Here is an 18,944-nt window from a genome sequence, read left to right as displayed (position 1 = left end):
TTGAGTATAACGGTATCTACTGGTTTTGTTCAGGAAAACCTTGGTCACTGCAGGCAAATTCTTTGCAACAATTTCTCAAAGTATTGAGTACTTTGTGATTTGTGATCTTTTTGTTTCATGTTTGGATGCAATTTTAATACTTTTTTATCTCTGTTTTCTTCTTTGGGTTTTCTTTTATTAAAGACACCATGATCCCACTTTAAAAAAAAACAAACTAACTCAGTTTTTTTGACCATATTTGAAATAAACAGTGTTGGTACAAATTAGTACAAGTTTACAGTTTTTTTATTTCAAAATATAAATATACACTTCAAACAAAAACAAAAAAGTCACACAGTTATCAGTACTCAGCAGTAGTAATTCTAATATTAGCACCTTTACAGCCGCCTATTTGCTAAAAACAGTACAACATAATAAAATAACAGATGTACACAAAGAAAAAATGTTACTATAACAAGACCAAGTGGAATGCTTTTTAGAGCTTAAATAGAATCAAGATGAAATGTACAAGTACAATGGACAGGCTGTTCAAGCTCTTGATCATTGAACCACTATATTTTACATTAAAAAAAAAATTACAGCTAAAGCTGCAAGTTCTGTATATTACACATATCCGCTTCTGACTTTAATGCTACATGTCAAATAAACAGCTGAAGAGTGTGTTTGTCTCTGTCATACTGTGTTGTTTCTTGCCATTTCCTTTCATACACACACTCCTCGTTCCTCTGTGCGACCAGCTAACATCTGACAAAGCACTCCCTGGGGTTTGTTGCTTCATACTGTACACATTAGGAGCAACTCCGGCAGTGGTTGTTGGTCTTTATTATCTCTCTGATAGCAATCTGTTGTTTGCACACGTCGAGACGAGTGCCGGGCTTTTGTTTGGTTTTATGACCATCTCTGCTGGGTTACCATGGGACCAAGGCCTTGGGCCCCAAAGCCTAATCCTGTCCAGTGTGTCGAAATTCCAGACACTGGCTGAATCATTCCAGTCTCGCTGTCATACTCCCAAATGTTGTCATAGTCTACTTCCTGGTCATCTGGTTCTGTGGGTTCAAGGTACGAATGGCGATCTATAGGAGAGAAAGAAGATTCCGGGCTTTAGTTTGATGTGATGAAAGACAAACCTCACCCTGACTGTATAAACTTGGACACAATCCCAAAGTAGTTATGCAGTGAGATATCCTGCCCCAAACTGTGTCCCTACTATAAAACCAGTAATGTAACGTGCAGCTGCTGCACCAGGCTTCCTTTCTGCTAGCGTATGTGTTTGCAGTCAGACAAATAAAACTACTTGGTGATAGCATGCTTAACAAATGTGCAATAAATTGGAGCCCCTGTTCCAGTTGTGCACTGTCAGTCATGGTGGTGGTGAATATCCTTTAACAGTGTTCTTTTACGCTCATCTTCTCTCTCTCAAGACATCTGCACAAATGGCATAAGGAGCACCACTAAGCTCTATTTCATTGGTACATTTGTCCACTTCATGCACTTTTAATTCAATGGTTTGTTTACCAACTGACAGAAAGTTCAGACGGTGCTCTTTGGTGCATTCGATTGTAAGCAGTGTTCTGTGTCCTTGGTTAGTATTTAAAATGGCGCTGTGGTGACTTTCATAGCGGACATTGGTGAGGAAATACGAGGCAGAGGAGTTATAGATCTGAAAGTATGCCTAGTGTTTGTCATTTGATCTATAAATTGATCTGGCTCTGCCAGTGGAAACAGTACTCTATTTTGGGTCGAGGGATTTTATTTGCAAGACAAGGTGCATATTATCGTTTTTGAAGCCTTGAATTGACACAAATGCATACCATAAATTAGGGAATGTTTCATCAGGTGTGTGACTACATGCCTTCACTTCTTACCTGGTGAGTAACCATAAGACATCTGAGAGTTATTCCTCGCAGAGCTCAGCGGGAGGAGTTTCTGTCGGCAGATGTGAAAACATAAAAAGTCAGGTCCTGTCATGAAGTAAAACAAACTTTCTCATGTTCCTGAAAATATGTGTTTCATCTCAGGCATCTGTTCAAATATCACCTGTAGCACAAGTATACACGCTTGCGCTACGACTGCACAGCGTGCCAGAATTCCAGAAACCGGAGTGTCCTGGGAGATGAGTATCTGTGTTCACCTCACCTGCTCTTGCACTTGGCCGGGCACAGGCAGCAGCTTTAGCCTCGACACAGCCTCTGCTCTCTGCTCGGCCCTGCTCTGTGGAGTTTCCATCTCCAGGCCCAGAGCCTGTCCCTGGGAGTTGGTCAGGACGAGACTTCTCCGGAAGCGTTTGCCCATGGGAGGGGTGCGGAGCTGGAAGGACGAGGGGAGGAGCTGGGAGTCCTGATGATACTGTTGGTGCTGAATTGGCTCATGCCAGCTTTGTTGCTAGGGAAAAGAAAAGGACATACCACGAAAAGGCAACTATAAGTTGGAGTTTAGATTATTACAATTAACTCAAACTGATGTTTTACCAAAATTCTCAAAGCAACCATGAACACATTTTGATAATAAATGTTTTCTCTGTGTGGATGGATGTGATTTATTAGTAAAATGCTAAGAAACTTTCACTTTAGGTATCAAATGTGAATGCTTTAACTTTCTTTGCTTTAACAAAGACATCTGCGTATGTGTTTGTAAACGCACAAAACGTCTTGATATCCGACCGACTGGGCAGGTGTAAACCGACACTACGGATCTGATGTCAGCGGTCCACTTACCACTGACCCGGCCTCCTCCAGGGAATAGATTTCTGGGCTGCACGGTTCGTCATACAGAGGCGACAAGGGTTGCCGGGGGGCACACATGTCTGAGTGGCGCTGTGGGGTGTTGAAGGAGTAGTTCATGGACCCCTGTGACGTGCTCCAGCTGTTAGACTGATCATAGAGGAATGAAGCAGAATCAGGAGTTAGAGAGGACTGAAAGCATTGATCACTAGATTTCTGTAGTATTTCATTCTTTTATTTTAGCTTTCAGTTTGTGGTCGCAGAAGTCAAAAGCAAACACCATCTTCACTTAGTTTTGGGTTTTATCTGTCTCCAGAGTGTGATAGTGGATTAATACCAGACAAGTCTGGAGTAGGGGAGCAACAGAGATAATGTTTGTTTGTTTCTAAATCATAACACACATGCAGATTTGCACACCATTAAGTAAATAGATCTTTCAACCTCAGCTTGCATTAATGCCAGCGATACTTGATCTGTTAACACTGTATACAATATAAGTCTTGCCAGCCTGCTGCTAAGCGTCTATTTTAGTGACTGTGCGCATGGCATGAGCAGTAAGTCAAGAGTCTCCAAGGGAATATTTGGTTTTCAACTTAGACGCCAGACTGAATTACCTTGACGAGCGGGGCTTTCTCCAGTCGCTGTGGACTGGCCCGGTGGAGGGCAGAGTAGGGCGTGCTGTAGACCTGAGACACCACCGAGCTCTCTGCAGGCTGGGGATACGAGTTGTGCTGGGGGGAGGAGTAGCGTAGTGACAAAGGTCGTAGGTCACGCTCTGGCCTTGTGTGGGAAGACACGCTATTGGTTCTGCTGCCCAACCGTGCCGTCTCAGCCGAGGAGGGGCGACTGGAACTGTACTGTACCGGCAAACAAAGGAATGGGGTTTTACAACACATGCAGCATCAGGGACTTTAAACACTGTGGTACCAGAGAATCATTATAGACTAGCTTCTCTGTCTACACTACTAGCTCAAAGTATATCTTGTTTTTTTCTTAAAACAAAGTCTGCGTCAGAGAGTGACACAAACAGGTCTCCATCAAATTAATTGGGAGCTTGGTGGTTAGGGTCAGACGTGGAAGAGAACATTTCTTTTGGGCATCCAGTCCTCCCTTTCAGATAATTAGATGGGCAGACAGGCAGCACAGCCCCTGTTCTGGGGGAGTTCAGTCAACTGCTCTGATAATGCAATGTTTCAGTACTTCTAAAGTTAGCGGCATACTTTTTACTGCTGAATCAGGACTTAGAGGTGCCGGATTTCCCTTCAGTCTAAAGCTGTTTTGCTATGCTTTTTCTCTTTTGAGAGCCCCAAGCATCACCACTTGAGCACATGTAACAAGAGTCATTGGTTCTCTAGGCCTTGCTTAATAATTAACTTTGTAAAAGCAAGATGTTGTTCAGTTTCAGCAAAGCAGCTAACTCCTACCACATTTATACATGTGCAAATAATGTAGTGTCTGTCCTTAAGTTTATCATGTCAAGAATGTTTGCCCGTAGGCAGCAGCACACACCTGACTTACACGGAGAGGTTCAGAGTATCCAGGAGACAGTGGGTTTTCATCGTGAATGGGTAAATGAAGGTTTTGGGACCCATGTCCACTTGATGACTGACTGAACTTTAAAGACTCTGCTCTTCCATGGCTGTGTCCACTCCATCTGTCAAACTTTGGAGCCTGGATGTTGAAGGACACATTTTATTTAAAAAAAAAACACAAATACCACAGTTTTTTTTACCTTATTTTCAGCACTAACTGTTCATTTGGTAGTAACATATAAATGATGAAATGTCAGTTTAGAAAAGAGAACACAGAAATGGCTCGCTCAGTTGCTGTAGAACGTCGTCAGCTGTGAACGACGTCATCATTTTTTGACCCTGGAAAAGACGACATGCATCCCCTCACCTCTTTGTTGGTTGGGGTGTAGATGATGTCATACACTGGGGGCGGCGGGCTGAGGACGGGCACATCAGCGGCTTTAAAATGCTGGATCCAGTCACAGAACTCGGCCCTATCCTGACAGGACACCACTATGGGGTTGATCAGTTTGCCTAGGAAGAGAGAAGTGGAAGACAAAGCCTGTCATTTGGTCTACTTGCTCAATGGAATGTGCAATAGTAAGACTGCTATTCAGAAGGGATAAAACCAGCTCATTCATGGAGGGGTCGCACCCTGTGACGCTAGCAGATTCAAGGAAACGGCGACTTACCATAAAACATGCAGGGGAATGTGCGCTCATTAAAATATCTTGAACATGTCTACTTAAGAGACAATATGTGATGAGCAAGTTAGTGAGCATACCTTCAATCATAAACGCGTTGGGCTTTACATCTTGACAGGGCGTTGTCACTGTTATCATGTTGAGGGGAAGTTTACCCTGTAATCAGAGGGACATTTTATCTTATCTTCTCATGCAAATACATCCAATGGACTGAATGCACACATTGCATGTTCAACAGTAGCATGTGATCAGTGGTACCTTGTAGAAGAGCCCATCACTCTCTTCTGATAGGATGATGAGGGTCGATGGATACATGACCAGCAGTCTGCCATTCTGTTCCTGTGGACATAGGATCATAGTGAGCATACAAGTGGCACTGTAACTCCAGATTACCAATATGTATTTTATTGTATATCTTCTTTATTTTTCTGCTATATACCTGTATGTATGTGTATCACAAACAAGTATTTTATAACTAAGCTGCAAAGTGTCGGTGTTATAAAAGGCATGCACAAAAACACTTCTAAACGTTATAAAGCAAGTCTTTATCTGATACCACTTCAGCAAAGATAAGATCACGAATAAGGCCGAGCACAAAGGCAACCGTGCACGTTTATCCTTTAATGCTGTGTTGAAAGCCACACTTTACATCCCAGTGAGATCTTCAGTTGGACCAGTTTGCGAGGCATTTCAAGGTGCGGCAGGCCGAGAGTTTATGTTTCCTTGCTCTTAGAGGGTGTGTCTGGACAGACAGCTGACATTCCAGCTGTGAGGTGAGTCGAGTCACTGTGTGAGCCAAGCAGATACTTGTCACACACCCAGGCCCTAAATCACATCAGTGGAGTTACCGCTGCTTCCCATAGAGGTTTAACAGACCCATGCATGCAGAGTCATGACTACTGTTTTTATTGTCTGTTTTATACGAAGTTATGCGGTATAACTTGTAGTGAGTGCTCTTATCTGATTTGGTGAGCCATAGTCAGTTTCTTTTCTTTTTTTCCTTTTTTTGGTCAGTTACTTCTGTGTCTGACTCAGTAGGAGACATTGATGGGAAAATAGAGATATCAGACATATACTGAAGGAGATAGAGTACTTGCCAAGAGATGAACTTCAGTTTTTTTATTGCATTGCGCAATTTGAAAAGTAAGTGAGTCACCTGGATTAAGAACCGATGCTATCCTGCAGTATTAATCATGTGAGAAATTCCCACAGTTGGAAAAATGTTGGTATCATGAGGTACATCCTGCTCTGGTGTACATTTCCATAAATAAGTGATTGAGATAAGTGATGTGCTCTTATGTACCTGGCAGGGCAGGTGCTGCAGTCGCACTTTGGTGACATAGGCGATGGGGCCCAAACTGTCCCGCTGAGAGCCCTCCCACTCATAGATGGGCTCCCTGTTGATGGAGTTTCTCAGGTCCTCTCTTCCTTCACTCGTCTTGCCCTGGTTCAACCACAGCAAGGTCACATGGGTTAAAGGAAGTAGGAAAAAAGTATCTCCAAAGTAAATACAACACTGAGTAAATATAAACACATACATGTGTCATCTTTTCTCTGAATAGCACATATTTCTTCATCCCAAAGCTTCTAAGCTAAGGCTTTTGTTTTTTTTTTCTCTTGTGACACAGCTTGATTCAAACGTTTCATCAGCTATTTCCCCACCTGTGGGTGTAGAGTCAGAATTTAAATCCTGTGCAGATGTGAGAGTTGGTTTGATGTAGGCCATGTTGCGGTCAAGGCCGCTCCCTATTATCCAGGCCTCAGGGAGAGCCAGCAGTGACCCACTTGACTCACCCAGCTCACGCACTCACATCCTGCTCTATCAGAATGGGTGGAAATAAGGCTAACCTCCCAGGTGGATTAAAAAAATAGCTAGAGTTAAGTACTTATTTGAACTTTGAATTTATTGCCTTACTTGTTATGACAACTCAAAATCTATGTTTCAATCTCATTAGGAAGGTCTAGTCCTCCCTCCTCTCCCTTCACATCTTTAGCATGTTATATCACCCAAAACTCTTCTGAAACTTACTCTCATTCTGGTGAAGTTTTCCGGTGCGATTGCGGTGCCTCCATTAGCCTCAATGTTTTCTTTCAGCAGGCCAAACCATAGGTCCATTTCTTTTTGGTTCGCACAGTAGACAATGATGGGATTGAGGCTGACACCTGCAAGGTCAGAAAGCAAAATAAGGTGTCACCAAGGTTTATCTTTCAAAGTTTTGATCTTTTCAATCAAAAACCCTTCCACCTTTATCCGTTACTGCTACTTTGTCTGCAAAGTGGCAGTGGCATTCATGCTCTTTCTTGTTTGCAGACAGTTATCCAACATGTACAATAAACATTAACACATGTTCAGGACAGAAAACCACATATAAAGACCTACTACCGTAAAGCCCCCGTGACCCGCTGGGTTAGGCATTTAAAAGATTGGAGCAGACTCTCCCTCCCACAGACTGCTTACCCGGGAGGAATGAACAGGACCTGGGATGATCAGAGCTGCAATCTCTCTCTTTCTATCAGTCCCACACATACCAGAGATAACCAGCAGATCTCTGCTTTACTCCAGCCAGTGGCTTTGTACTCTAATTGCCTTGAACCATAGTCTAAATGTTAACCATTCTTCGATAAGCAACAGCTTTTGAAGTCTCATCTTTTTTACTTTTTTTTCTATCCCAGCTCTTCATTAAAAACCTAAAAAAGGGCAACTCTTTCCATCCTTCAGAAGGTTTTTCTTTTACTGTTTGAGCGAGACATGCAATTTGAAAACTCTCATTCCAGCTTTCACTTCACCGATAACATTAGCTGTTGCTCAAAGTAATTATTTACCATTATGTAACTTCTAAACCATGACAGGCCTTAGAGGAATTTTCAAACATCCTCATGAGCCGGATTGCCAGCTCGCCAGCACTTTTCTCACAAGGGAAATATCTTCATCAGATTTCCCACTTGACTCAGTATTTCCTCACACTTACTCCGCATGTTTCCTGTCAGTGATGCCTCCCGAAAGGTAAATAAGGTTTCATACTTGACAGTGTACACAGCTGAAATACTACACCACAAAATAACAAGCTGGAACTGGGAAATCACAAAACCAATTTAAAGATAAAGAAACCCCAAATAGTGTCAGTATTTTGACACCAGGCATTCTAGAAATATAGTAATTATAAAGGCGTCTGAACACAGAAACCTTACACTGTTGTGACTGAGATGGGTTTTTACGTAATGTCTCTGTAGTTTTGCATTAATCCATGACTTTTTCTGGTTTTGTCTAGACTAAAACCATTTTATTGTTACTGCATCAGTATTTGGAAACATAATAAGGGGAAAAAAAGCATCACTTTTTCTTTGTCTGACGAGAGTTCAAAAGCTATGTCGCAACAGATATTAACCTGAGCAGTATTTGGAAAGTGCCATAGATTATATGACAAGGCCAGGAGCAGTAGCCAGGCTTTTCTACACGACAGCTGGGCTGGCTGAAGTGCACCTGTTGTCTGACAAACAGGACCTTCACGGCCTGGTTTTTCCCCCCTGAGCGACAGTGACGGGGGGCCCAGCGCTAGTTAGTCTTGGGTTTGACTGGAGGTGAAGAGGTGAGGAGGGTCACAGCACCTCTGATTTACTGGAATGTGAAAACACAGGAAATGCAGCTGCCTGAACGTAGTGACCTTTAAATGAGGACAATTTACACTTTGATCCATCGCTGATCGGGCATAACCATTATGATCAGACCAGCAGAACAGACCAGTGGGTTAAAAGAAAAGAGAAAGAGAGCGCTGAACTGAGGTAAATAAGACATGAGTAAGGCTGTCACTACATTTCAAGCTCATTCAGTTACTTCGATGTAAAAGTCAGCCACCGACTTATAAACCTGCCAGACTGTCATTCTGAATGATTGATCAGCTAAGCTTATATCAAGACAATAAAACAAACCAGTGATTATAAAATACCAGCGCTCCGTGCCAACAACCACTTGGATCATTTTTATAAAGCTTACCGTTTATTTGGAAGGCGAACTCCTGCGGTTGGCTGTGATTACAATTCTGCTGCAGGTTGCAGATGGTGAGTTCTTTCAGAGGAAGAGTTCCCTGCACACCAAACAACAACGTTCAGTCACATGCTCTTTCATTTTTATCATTCATAAACTAGCACCATTGTACTCAACTCCCCTCTTTGTCCCAGATTTTTAACCAAAAAAAACGTAATCGCCGCGACCTTGAGGTCAGACTCGTAAGACAATGATGTATTCATGTCTGTCTCCCATTTGAGGCAATATGTAGTCTGACTAAGAGAGCATGCAGGTGCTTAAAGTCTCTTTTTCATGTGCAGTCGAGGTCTAAGCCTTTTGATGATTAATGGCTGCTCATACTTTATGAGACTGATGAAGAAACAGAATCATGTTTTCTGTTTATCAACAAAGTGATGAGCGATGAACACGTCAGGAGTCACAGTGATAAGATGTGAAACATAATGAGATAATGCTGCACTTTGACGGAGGAGGAGCCCACCTGGTAAGTCAGTCCGGTTGTGTTGTTGGAGAGAAAATGAAGGTGTGTTTGGAAGAGATCCAGGTAGCAATCGTGTATATCCTGCAGAGAGAAAGTTAGATAACATGAAGGATACAGTATGTGTAAAATACAAGTACTGTATGTTTTGTCCACTGATTCATTAGTCTGCATGGTTCTGACTGTAGATTACTTCCTGCTATGTGTAATGTGTTCTTTTGACATCATGACGCCATTCTTCCCATAAATCTTTTCTTTCTGCTTTTTGACATCGATGTTGTGTCACAGTTTTAAAAAATTGCAGTTCCCACCGCAAAGAGCCGGCATGTCCTGTATCAGCCCGTGGGATCAGAGCAACTCTCTCTACCCTGAGGTTCTCTGTCGGGGATCTTTCACAACTGCAGCAGAAACAAGCATGTACAAACACAGGCTGCAGTCTCGTTTGGGGGAAACTGATTGGATTATTCACTGACAGCCACCACGTCAAAGCCAAATGTGTTTCAGTATGTTTCAAAGGCTGCAGAGGAACATCCTGTTTCTCTCCACCTGTTTTTTTGTGGATTTGGTGTTAATGCGGTTTGCATGGATGACTGGCATGATGTGTCACCATAGGCTTGGCCATTGTTTAAAACCACAGTGAGGATTTTGAAGTGTTGAGTTTTGTTTTCGTTTACAGACGCTTTCCTCGCATTTCATCATACAGTTGTTAAAAAAGTGTTGTTGTTCCACTCACCTGGCAGTGGAGGAAGCGGAAACGGACTTTGGAGCTGTGAATCATCCGGCCGTAATTCTTCACATTGATGCTGCTTTTCTTCCAGCCGTTGGCGGGGTCATAAGGAAACGGAGGATTCCATTTGATGTTTTCTATCGTCTGCAGATCTTTAGGGGACATTTCCTTCAACAAAAATATAGACTTGAATGAGCACGTGTTCAGGTGGGTTAGAAATACTGCAGTGAAAAATGTAACATGTTGACGTTCACAGTTGAATGTCAGAAGACAGTCGTCTGTCGTTTTATCATAACTTCCTGGGAGCCGATGGAATTTCTTACCTTCCTGGGGGTGACTGTGCACAGAATATTGATGATGCTGTTGGACTTCTCCTGTCCCTCTTGGGGGTTTTTCTTGCGAAACAGGCGACTGCTGCTCATGGGAGACAAAAAGTCACAGGTTACCACTTGTTCCCCAATGTTTACTGTTTATTTCAGGTTTAACAGTTAGTGAACTTTACGGTAACTTCCTATTTATGGTAATTCACTGTTCTTTGCACTTATCAGATTTGAGAGGAATTGTGTGAATAAATGTGTTTTTTGTGGCCTTGTGTGCCAGATTTAGTTGTCACATCAGATAAATGACTTTTAATCATGTTTTGTGTCTCCCATCTTGTAAATCAATCAGCCCCTTCCTCTGTCTTCACTGCATCAATGACAGCCATTTAAATGATAAGAACAATCAGGTCTATGTGTCTGATAGTGGGGATATGCATCGGAACATCAGCATTCAATGTGCCTCTTTGTTTTGCATGCCCCTCATCTGCCACCATTAGTTTTACATCTTCATGCGGAAGCAGCCTCACTACAAAGATAAGGCCAGTGTCTGCTTTTACAGTCTCCGCGTGTAGTTTATCTGCTTCCCAGGGCATATGTGTGCTCGTGTCCTCCATGTGCAACAACACAGCCTTTTGTTTGTTTGGTGGGAATCAAGGATGGTCTGTTCAGGAAGTCCATGTACAGCATTAATTATTAATGGGTGTCAAATGAATGTGTTCCATTTAAATCTCTTTGTATCATTTACTTGTATGCAGAGGAATGTAAGAAAGCTACCAACAAATGAAAACTGCAGTTGCAAAGCGAAAGAGGAATGCATTGATGATAATAGACAGGTAGTGGATTTGCACAGTTGCCGCTTTGGCATTCAGCAGCATTCACTCCCATTCTCTTTGGGGAATACCTGAACCTCACCTGATTCAACAATACAAAGGTGCAGGAAACTGGAGTACTGAACGCATTGTTTGTGCTAAATTATTTCTCCAACTTGGAAGCCATCAGTCTTTAAGCTCAAGACATTTGGCTTCTTTGAAACCCAACTCTTTTTTGGGGGGGTTTCTCTGACTCTATTTTTACTTTAGACTGAAGAGCCACATGGCTTGTTCCACAAACCATCCCCCTGAATCATCATACAGCACAGACCATGAGACTGTACCCGTGTGGAGCTAATCAGAATCAGATGTGATGGTCCAGCAGAGCTGTAACTTGCCCAGGCATATAATCCTGAATGGCTCAAAAAAGACCAGATAGAAAACAAATAATAATCAATTTACGTTCATAATTTCCTGCATCCACATTTAAAGCTTGTTGCAAAACTACAAGCTATTATTTTATATATCTGGAGTCACGTCTTGTAATTTACAAAACTAAAATATCCCCACTTATGATTATGATATTAAAAGGGATTAAGTCCTGGTCCATTTTTGGTGGAGAAACCACATTTAAGTACAAATGCCAGATCATCTTCAGAGAGATGTAAAGTGAAGGCAAATGGTAACAGGATCTTTGAGACCGTTGGCCCGGACAGGCACAACTCAGGGACTCTTCCAGTATTACCATGTGATCCTGAACCTAACCTGACACAATTCACAACCTCTGTTTAAGCCTTAGGCTCACAGCCTGAGAAATACCAGCAATTCCTTCCATTTGAAACGTTCAGTCCAAAATAACGAAGCGGGGTCGAGAAGGTTTAGAAATATACTGCATATACTCTGCATTGACATATGAATACCTGGACAGGTTACATTTTTCTTACCTGTTTCTGCGTATGAAACTCTTGCTGGAGAAACGGAAGTTGTGCTGGGGGACACATGAAATGCTGCTCCCCATGCTGCTTTGGTCTCTCTGGCTTTTGTAGATAAACTGTGCTCCGACTGTGATGGATGAGTGTAATCCAGAGAGTGCTCCCTACAGAAGTCAGACTTGTACTGTGGGAGAAGTGGGCAGGGTGAAGGCTCTAAAGTCAGAACGTGAGTGTGCGTAAACGGGGTGGAGCTCAGGGCTGTGTCACAAGCTGTAGGTGTGGTGAATAAGCAATGGGATTCGCACTCCTGTGAGCGGTTGTCTGTTAAATAAATACCAGCAACAAAAGCAGGGGGGCTGGTGAGAAGTGTGCCATTTCACACCTTGCAGGAGCCAAATGGAGCTCATTGTTTGCCACCACTGCAATGAGCAGCTCACAAAACACTGGATGGTGTGTGTCTGTGTGTGTGTCAATCCTTGGGAAAATGGGGACTTCAAAAGGCATGCCCAGACATGAGTTTTCATTCTATTACAAAAAGTAATTTATTAGTGTGATTTTGAAAACAAAGCATGTGGGAAGTTCTATAGTGATTTCTTCCTGTTTTCTTTACTTATTTTACCTGTAAAAATGTAAAAAGTTAAGTTAAAGGTCAAAATTTTAATAAGGCTACAGGCATGTACAATGACTTTATTTGCATATTGGCTCCTGACTTTAATATCCGCTGGAGAAAAACTGCATCACTGCAACTGAATGATCTGAACACAAGAGCTGAATAAACAGGTGAATACAATTTCTAAATCATGCTTTCCAATATTAATATACATTTGATCATTAGAGACAACTTAAGAGTTTTTTTGTCTCAATATTTATGCTGCAACTGTAACATTTCTCTTCATAAATTAATAAAATGATTGTGAATTGGACTAAATTGTATTGAACAGTTTTTTTCATTTAGTCTTATAATAAAAGATTTTAACTTGCAACACCCGTGACTCAGTAGAAACCATGTAATTTTCCTAAGCTGACCTCCTTAAATAGGTCGTGGCAAGTGATTTTATGGATGAGACAAACTCTCGTGATCATATTGTGTGAGCTCACTAATCATTAGGTCATTGTTTAGCAGGGAGCTGCTGCCTTCTTGTCATAACATGAAATAAATGCTGCAGTTTTTCAGTTAATCCTAACCTGTTCAACTGGTTTCTGACACGGATACACCTGAGGCGCTGCGAGTTTGTAGCTTGTTAACTTGAGTCGTTTTCACTTGCAGCCTTCGTGTCATGTAATTTAATCAGTGAGGCCAGGTAATTCAATCAACGAAGAAAACTGATTGTCTCAAGCGCCAATGTAAAATAAACTGATCAGAGACAAAGCACATTTAAAACAGGGGACAGAAACATGTTTTATTGCATAATTATGTTAAGTTTAAGGTGAGTAAAAAAAGGAGTCTCCATGCACCTTTCACTGACTCATTGTGTACCACTCACGTTATTCCCACTGAATTGGGCTTGTTCTGGATAGTGAAAAATTACAGAATATATGTAACATTCTCCTCCAAGTAGGGGCCTGCAGGACCAAACATAACACTTCAAAAACTGGAAATTTGATATATATGTTTGTTACAAGCTGGTTTATTGACATCTTGAGGAGGATCATTTTTCGTTCTGGAGTCAGTGTGGTTTGATAACGGACCTAACAACCATTGCCCTTTAACACCAACGGATCACCATCACATTTTCACATCAAATCAAGTTATAGGTGGACTTCATCAGAGGTTTGTCTAAAAACATCGGTGTCTAAGCTGAATAAAACATCCCAAATCACTGAACCCAATTATAGCCCAAAAAGGAATTTCCAACTTTGAACATTGAGCAACATGAGCTTTGGATGAATATTTTATTTGGGGATTTTTTAAGTTCAAATTAACATGTTTATTGAAATGATTTTTCATACGTGTTTCTGTACATTGTTGTAACAACTCTCCGCTGAAGTAAATCAAAGAAAAGAAGCACTTATTCTGTTTTTAAAATGGAAATACACCATGATACCACTAGTTAAACAAAAAGATAATTTAAAATATTTTAGCGAAAATTATCTAGCTAGTTGTTTAAGGATCTTGAGTTTTCATTTCAAAAGGAATATTTTATTTGAGTAATGTATAAGATTATACTGCATTTATGGACATTTTACCAACAATGTTTCAAGAGAAAAATAATCTTGGCATCCTGGTTGTGTCATGGAAAGCCCACAGAAACCTTAATAGCAGTTAAAAGGTGTGACTCAACTCTCCTCTACTCTGTCATTCCTTCTTCCTTCGAACAAGGAAATCCATCAGAGAAGGTGTTTCCAGTCTTTTGGACGTTTCCCACTAATTTTGTTCCCCCCGTTTCCCATTTTTTCAGAAGGCTACAAACTAAACAACACCCACACTGCATTGGCAAGTAGAAATATGATAAAAACTCACCCTCAGACCAACCTTAACTTTCATAGGGTAATGTTTTTTTTAGCTCTTGGTATCACAACAGACATACCTCATCAAATGAGCATCTAATTGGGATATCCTGAAATTTCCCCCAAAAACCAAACCAAAAAGACAAAGTGTTACATTAGATGTACCAGCCTTGGTGCCTAAACTCAGGAAAGCTGCCTGATGTTTACATTCACTCAATCTCATAACATGTCTCAAGCTAACAATATTGAATTGGTAAATGCCAGAAACATTACGCCACAACTATTTAATAAGCCTGATATTTTAAAAGCCACTTAAGCATTTTGTAATTTGTGAGTTTTGTCGTAACATGACAACAGAGTGGCAACGGGATTTGGATGGTAAACAGTGTAGAAGGCTGCAGCTGAGGAAGAACATGCTTTGGCATCCACCGTTAAAGACTAACTTTTTCTTAAAAAACTAAACAGAGGACGGCACTCAAATCATTTATTTGCAAGGTAGACGTATTTGCTGTTTTGTTGAAACGCTACAGCAAAAGTTTAATTTACCTATTAGCTCCACTGGTAGCTAAATGGGCAAAACCCACAGGTGGTTGTCTCTGTTGATTTCCCAGATGGGGGATCAGGCAATTTTACTACATTGCCGTCTCTCTCTCTCGCTCCATCAAACTATTCTATAAAACTAACTCTCCTGATGACTCATTTTAATAGCTCTGAATACGTCACCGTTTGTTGCTCTGATTGTCTGTAGCGCTCGGCATGGAAAGGCAGATTATTAATCAACTGTTGGTGCTGCACCTTTTAGGCCTTGTGGATCATTTTCAGACTCTACGTCTTTCTAGATGTGCATCTGATTTATCAGGCTACAAATCCTGAATACCTGGGAAAAAAAACCCACGCAAGCAGTGGAAGGACATGGAAACTTCACACAGGAAGATGACTGAGGCCATAACAGTGTCCTTGATTGTCATCCATCCATCCATCCATCCATCCATCCATATCAGGGTCACTGGAGGCTATTCCATGTGTCATCAGATGAGAACTAGGGTACATCTTGGACAGATTGTTTACATTTATACCTATGTAAATTAAACTTAATCAGAGTTTTCTTTATTTTTAAAGCGCCCATTTTATATTGTTATATACATTAGATCTTCTGGAAGAATGGAAATGGAAGAAAATGATAGCAAAGGACCTAACTTTTCTATTTCATGTCACCTCCTTGTGTGGTGGGCTGAACTGTTGCTCTCCCTGTGAGATCGCTCAGTTGTGTTTATCCAGACTCCCCAGGTGACGGCACCAGCGCTAAAGTCACACCTCAGGGCACTAAAAGGAGTCTAGATATGAAGTTCCCACCTTCAGAAGTCCAACGGTGATGTGCCAACATTCTCACATTTGACCACCATAAAGAAAGCTTAATTGGGTGCCGGTCTTCCTTTGAAGGAAGGGTCAGTTAAGATCCAATTCAGTTTCCGACCTCACTGTTTTTGTTTCATAGCGGACATTCAAAAGATCAGCACAAATTAAATTCTGCAACTTGACATAATATTGGTTTTACTTTGTGGTATCAGATATTTAGCATTAGAATCACTGATGCCAGTGTCTGTGACGCAGGTCCAGACTAGGAAATGTTCTGATGTTGTAATGGTGCAAACATGACATAAAATAATGGGAAAAGTATGAATAGAATAAATTGAATAAAATGAGAATTAAAAAAAAAATTAAGGGGCATGCAGGATTAATATATAGTCAAATGAAAGAAATATACAAGGTGTGAAGATATATACAACATATACATGTGCAAAAAAAAAGTAATAGGTAGATAGAGTGGCTGTGGAGTTTGTTGTTTGATGGCTGAGGGGAAGAAGCTGTTCTTGTGGTGGGAGGTTCTGGTCCGGATTTACTGTAGCCTCTTGCCTGAGGGGAGGCGGTTGAACAGGCTGTGTCCAGGGTGAGAGGGGTCAGCTGCAATCGGACCTGCAGGGCCTAAAGTCCTGGAGTTGTACAGGTCCTGTAAAGATGGGAGGTTGCAGTCGATCACCTTCTCAGCAGTGCGCCCCAGTGTCCACGATGGACATGGAGGGGTTCATGAGGGCCAGTGGGGTGGTGGGGCCATGACCAGAGGTGGACAGAGTACTCAATCCCAGTACTTGAGTAAGAGTACAAATACTACTGGTCAAAATTTACTCCGTTACAAGTAAAAGTATCTCAGTCAAAATATTACTCGAGTAATAGTAGAAAAGTACTTGCTTTTAAAAGGTACTTAAGTATCCAAAAGTAAATGCTTTTAAATTTACTTTAAGTAAAAGTAAGAGTAAGAGTAAGAGTAAATTTCTTATTTTCCACATCAGTAAATTACTATATTTTTTCTAAATTAATTGTTGACAAACGCAGGCTACTTTGGCGGTATCGTTTTGATGAGGCTTGACGTATTTCCGCTTTACGTACATCCCAGTGGAGAGCGTGCACTGTGATAGGTCTCCTCCTTTGACAAAAACAGCTTGTGTCCAATAGGATTTTAGGGAAGAAGAAAAAAGAGCAGACCTGAAAGTAACAAGTACTTTTCAGCCTTCCTAGAAATTTACTCGAGTAAAAGTAAAAATATTTGTCTTGGAAATGTATTCAAGTAAGAGTAATAAGTACCAAAGAAATCTAATACTCAAGTAAAGTACAAATCCTCTGGATATGTACTTAAGTACAGTACTCAAGTAAATTTACTCCGTTACTGTCCACCACTGGCCATGACTTTCATGAAGTCCACAATCACCTCAACTGTCCTCTGGGCGTTGAAATGCAGGTTGTTGCAGCTGCTCCAGGACGCCAGCTGATTCACCTCCCTCCTATAGGATATAAATATAATGGCGAAATATGATTTAAAAGAATATGATTAAAAAAAAATGGAGACAGAGAAAAATGTTCCCAGTAAATGATGGGAAGTGAAACCTCACCCACCTTATTCTTTGATCTTTTTATTGTTCACTGGAAAACAGCAGACAACATCAGGGCGACACGCTGCAGCATGCCAAAGGCAATGATTTCCAGGGAAATGTTAATGTCATGGAAAGGGATAATGTGGCTATAGTCCTTCCTTTGAACCAGAAAATGGATTTTTAAATAGATGAGCCAGCAGATATGTGTTGGCAGTAGTTATGTTTCCATTACACTTGTTTGCATAAGAAAAGCAAAACTCTGAATTTGTGATAAAAAGGTACCGCTGGGGGATGATGCAGTTATCAGATGAGGAGTAAAAGGGTTTATATGAACCCTATAACTTTACCGTAACAACAAATGATCAGAAAATTACTTTTTACTTCTGTATTTGTTTTTCACAAGTACATTTTGTTGATATACCGATTCATTTTTCAATTTTGTGGTCTTAATTTAACTGACTTTACTGTCAAGCTCCTTTGTTTTTCTGTATTTAGCTTTAAATTATTTGAAAACGGTTTTGGAAGGAGCACAAAGCCTCAGGCCATATCGGTTGATTAAATAAAGTGCCTTTTTAATTATGATAGCCATTGGATACTATTATATTACTTTTGGTTGTTGTTTTCACAGCAGGTGCACTGGAACAGATGACACCTCTGTCCTTAGAGAAAGGGTGACAGCTTTGTCTGATAAGGACTTTTCAGAAACCGACACCAGGGGAGACAGGATAGGTTGTTGCAGCTGGAATCCTGGGAGCACAGACTGACCCCCCCCCCCCAGATTATCTGAAGCAACTCCTCCAAGTTGTACACATTCGTCTAGACAGGTTGTAAACTCATTAGCATCCTCGTATCAAAGGAGACGATCCACGGCTACGGCGGTTAGAAAAGCAAACCCACTGATTAAATGCTAACTCATGTGCCTGCATACCAACCCAACACCCTGATTCCATCTTCCAATAATTTCAATTAAAAAAATAAGTAACTACAGTGCCTATTCAGATATTAAAAGAAAAAAAACGAAGTTATATCATTTCTTAAGAAGTATAAACATTTACAACTTTTAAAATCAATCCATGGCTGAGGTTGGCATAGTGCCCTAAAAGCATCGGCATTATTGAGGCTAATCATGGTCCAAGTTTAGGAACAATGCTTTTTTTAAGCTTTGGCAGTTGCCATGAAGTCTCATAGATCATGATAAAAGCAACAACAAAAATCCCCCCCCACCCCGGATCGACCTTAGGAAAAAAAAGATAGACGTAAAAACATGTAAGGGCCAGATTAAGTCTCCAGACTTAAAGCCCATCAAATGGTTTGGGATGAACTGGACAGAAGAATGAAGAGAAAAAA

General features: G+C 41.1%; 1 protein-coding gene across 2 annotated transcripts; it reads right to left on the bottom strand.

Annotated features, from left to right (window-relative positions):
* Positions 1-267: 267 nt before the first annotated feature.
* Positions 268-12,392, bottom strand: plekhn1 (pleckstrin homology domain containing, family N member 1). 2 transcript variants are annotated; one of them, XM_061736345.1, is made up of 16 exons: positions 12,235-12,392; positions 10,485-10,575; positions 10,168-10,329; positions 9,438-9,518; positions 8,927-9,017; positions 6,965-7,098; positions 6,239-6,379; positions 5,194-5,274; positions 5,016-5,091; positions 4,620-4,765; positions 4,230-4,391; positions 3,335-3,577; positions 2,715-2,870; positions 2,137-2,382; positions 1,866-1,926; positions 268-1,073 (listed from the first exon to the last, which is right to left on the bottom strand). In XM_061736345.1, exons 1-16 carry the CDS (start codon positions 12,306-12,308, stop codon positions 889-891), a joined length of 2,130 nt encoding a protein of 709 aa, XP_061592329.1. In that variant the 5' UTR covers positions 12,309-12,392; the 3' UTR covers positions 268-888. The 2 variants fall into 2 exon arrangements, with proteins under 2 accessions (XP_061592329.1, XP_061592330.1); XM_061736346.1 differs by having other exon boundaries at positions 4,239-4,391.
* Positions 12,393-18,944: the final 6,552 nt, after the last annotated feature.

This window comes from Cololabis saira, chromosome 12, assembly GCF_033807715.1.
Source record: "Cololabis saira isolate AMF1-May2022 chromosome 12, fColSai1.1, whole genome shotgun sequence".
Lineage (NCBI taxonomy): Eukaryota > Metazoa > Chordata > Actinopteri > Beloniformes > Belonidae > Cololabis > Cololabis saira.
The sequence above is the reverse complement of the archived record's forward strand: the minus strand, read 5'-3'. Positions and strand labels throughout refer to the sequence as shown.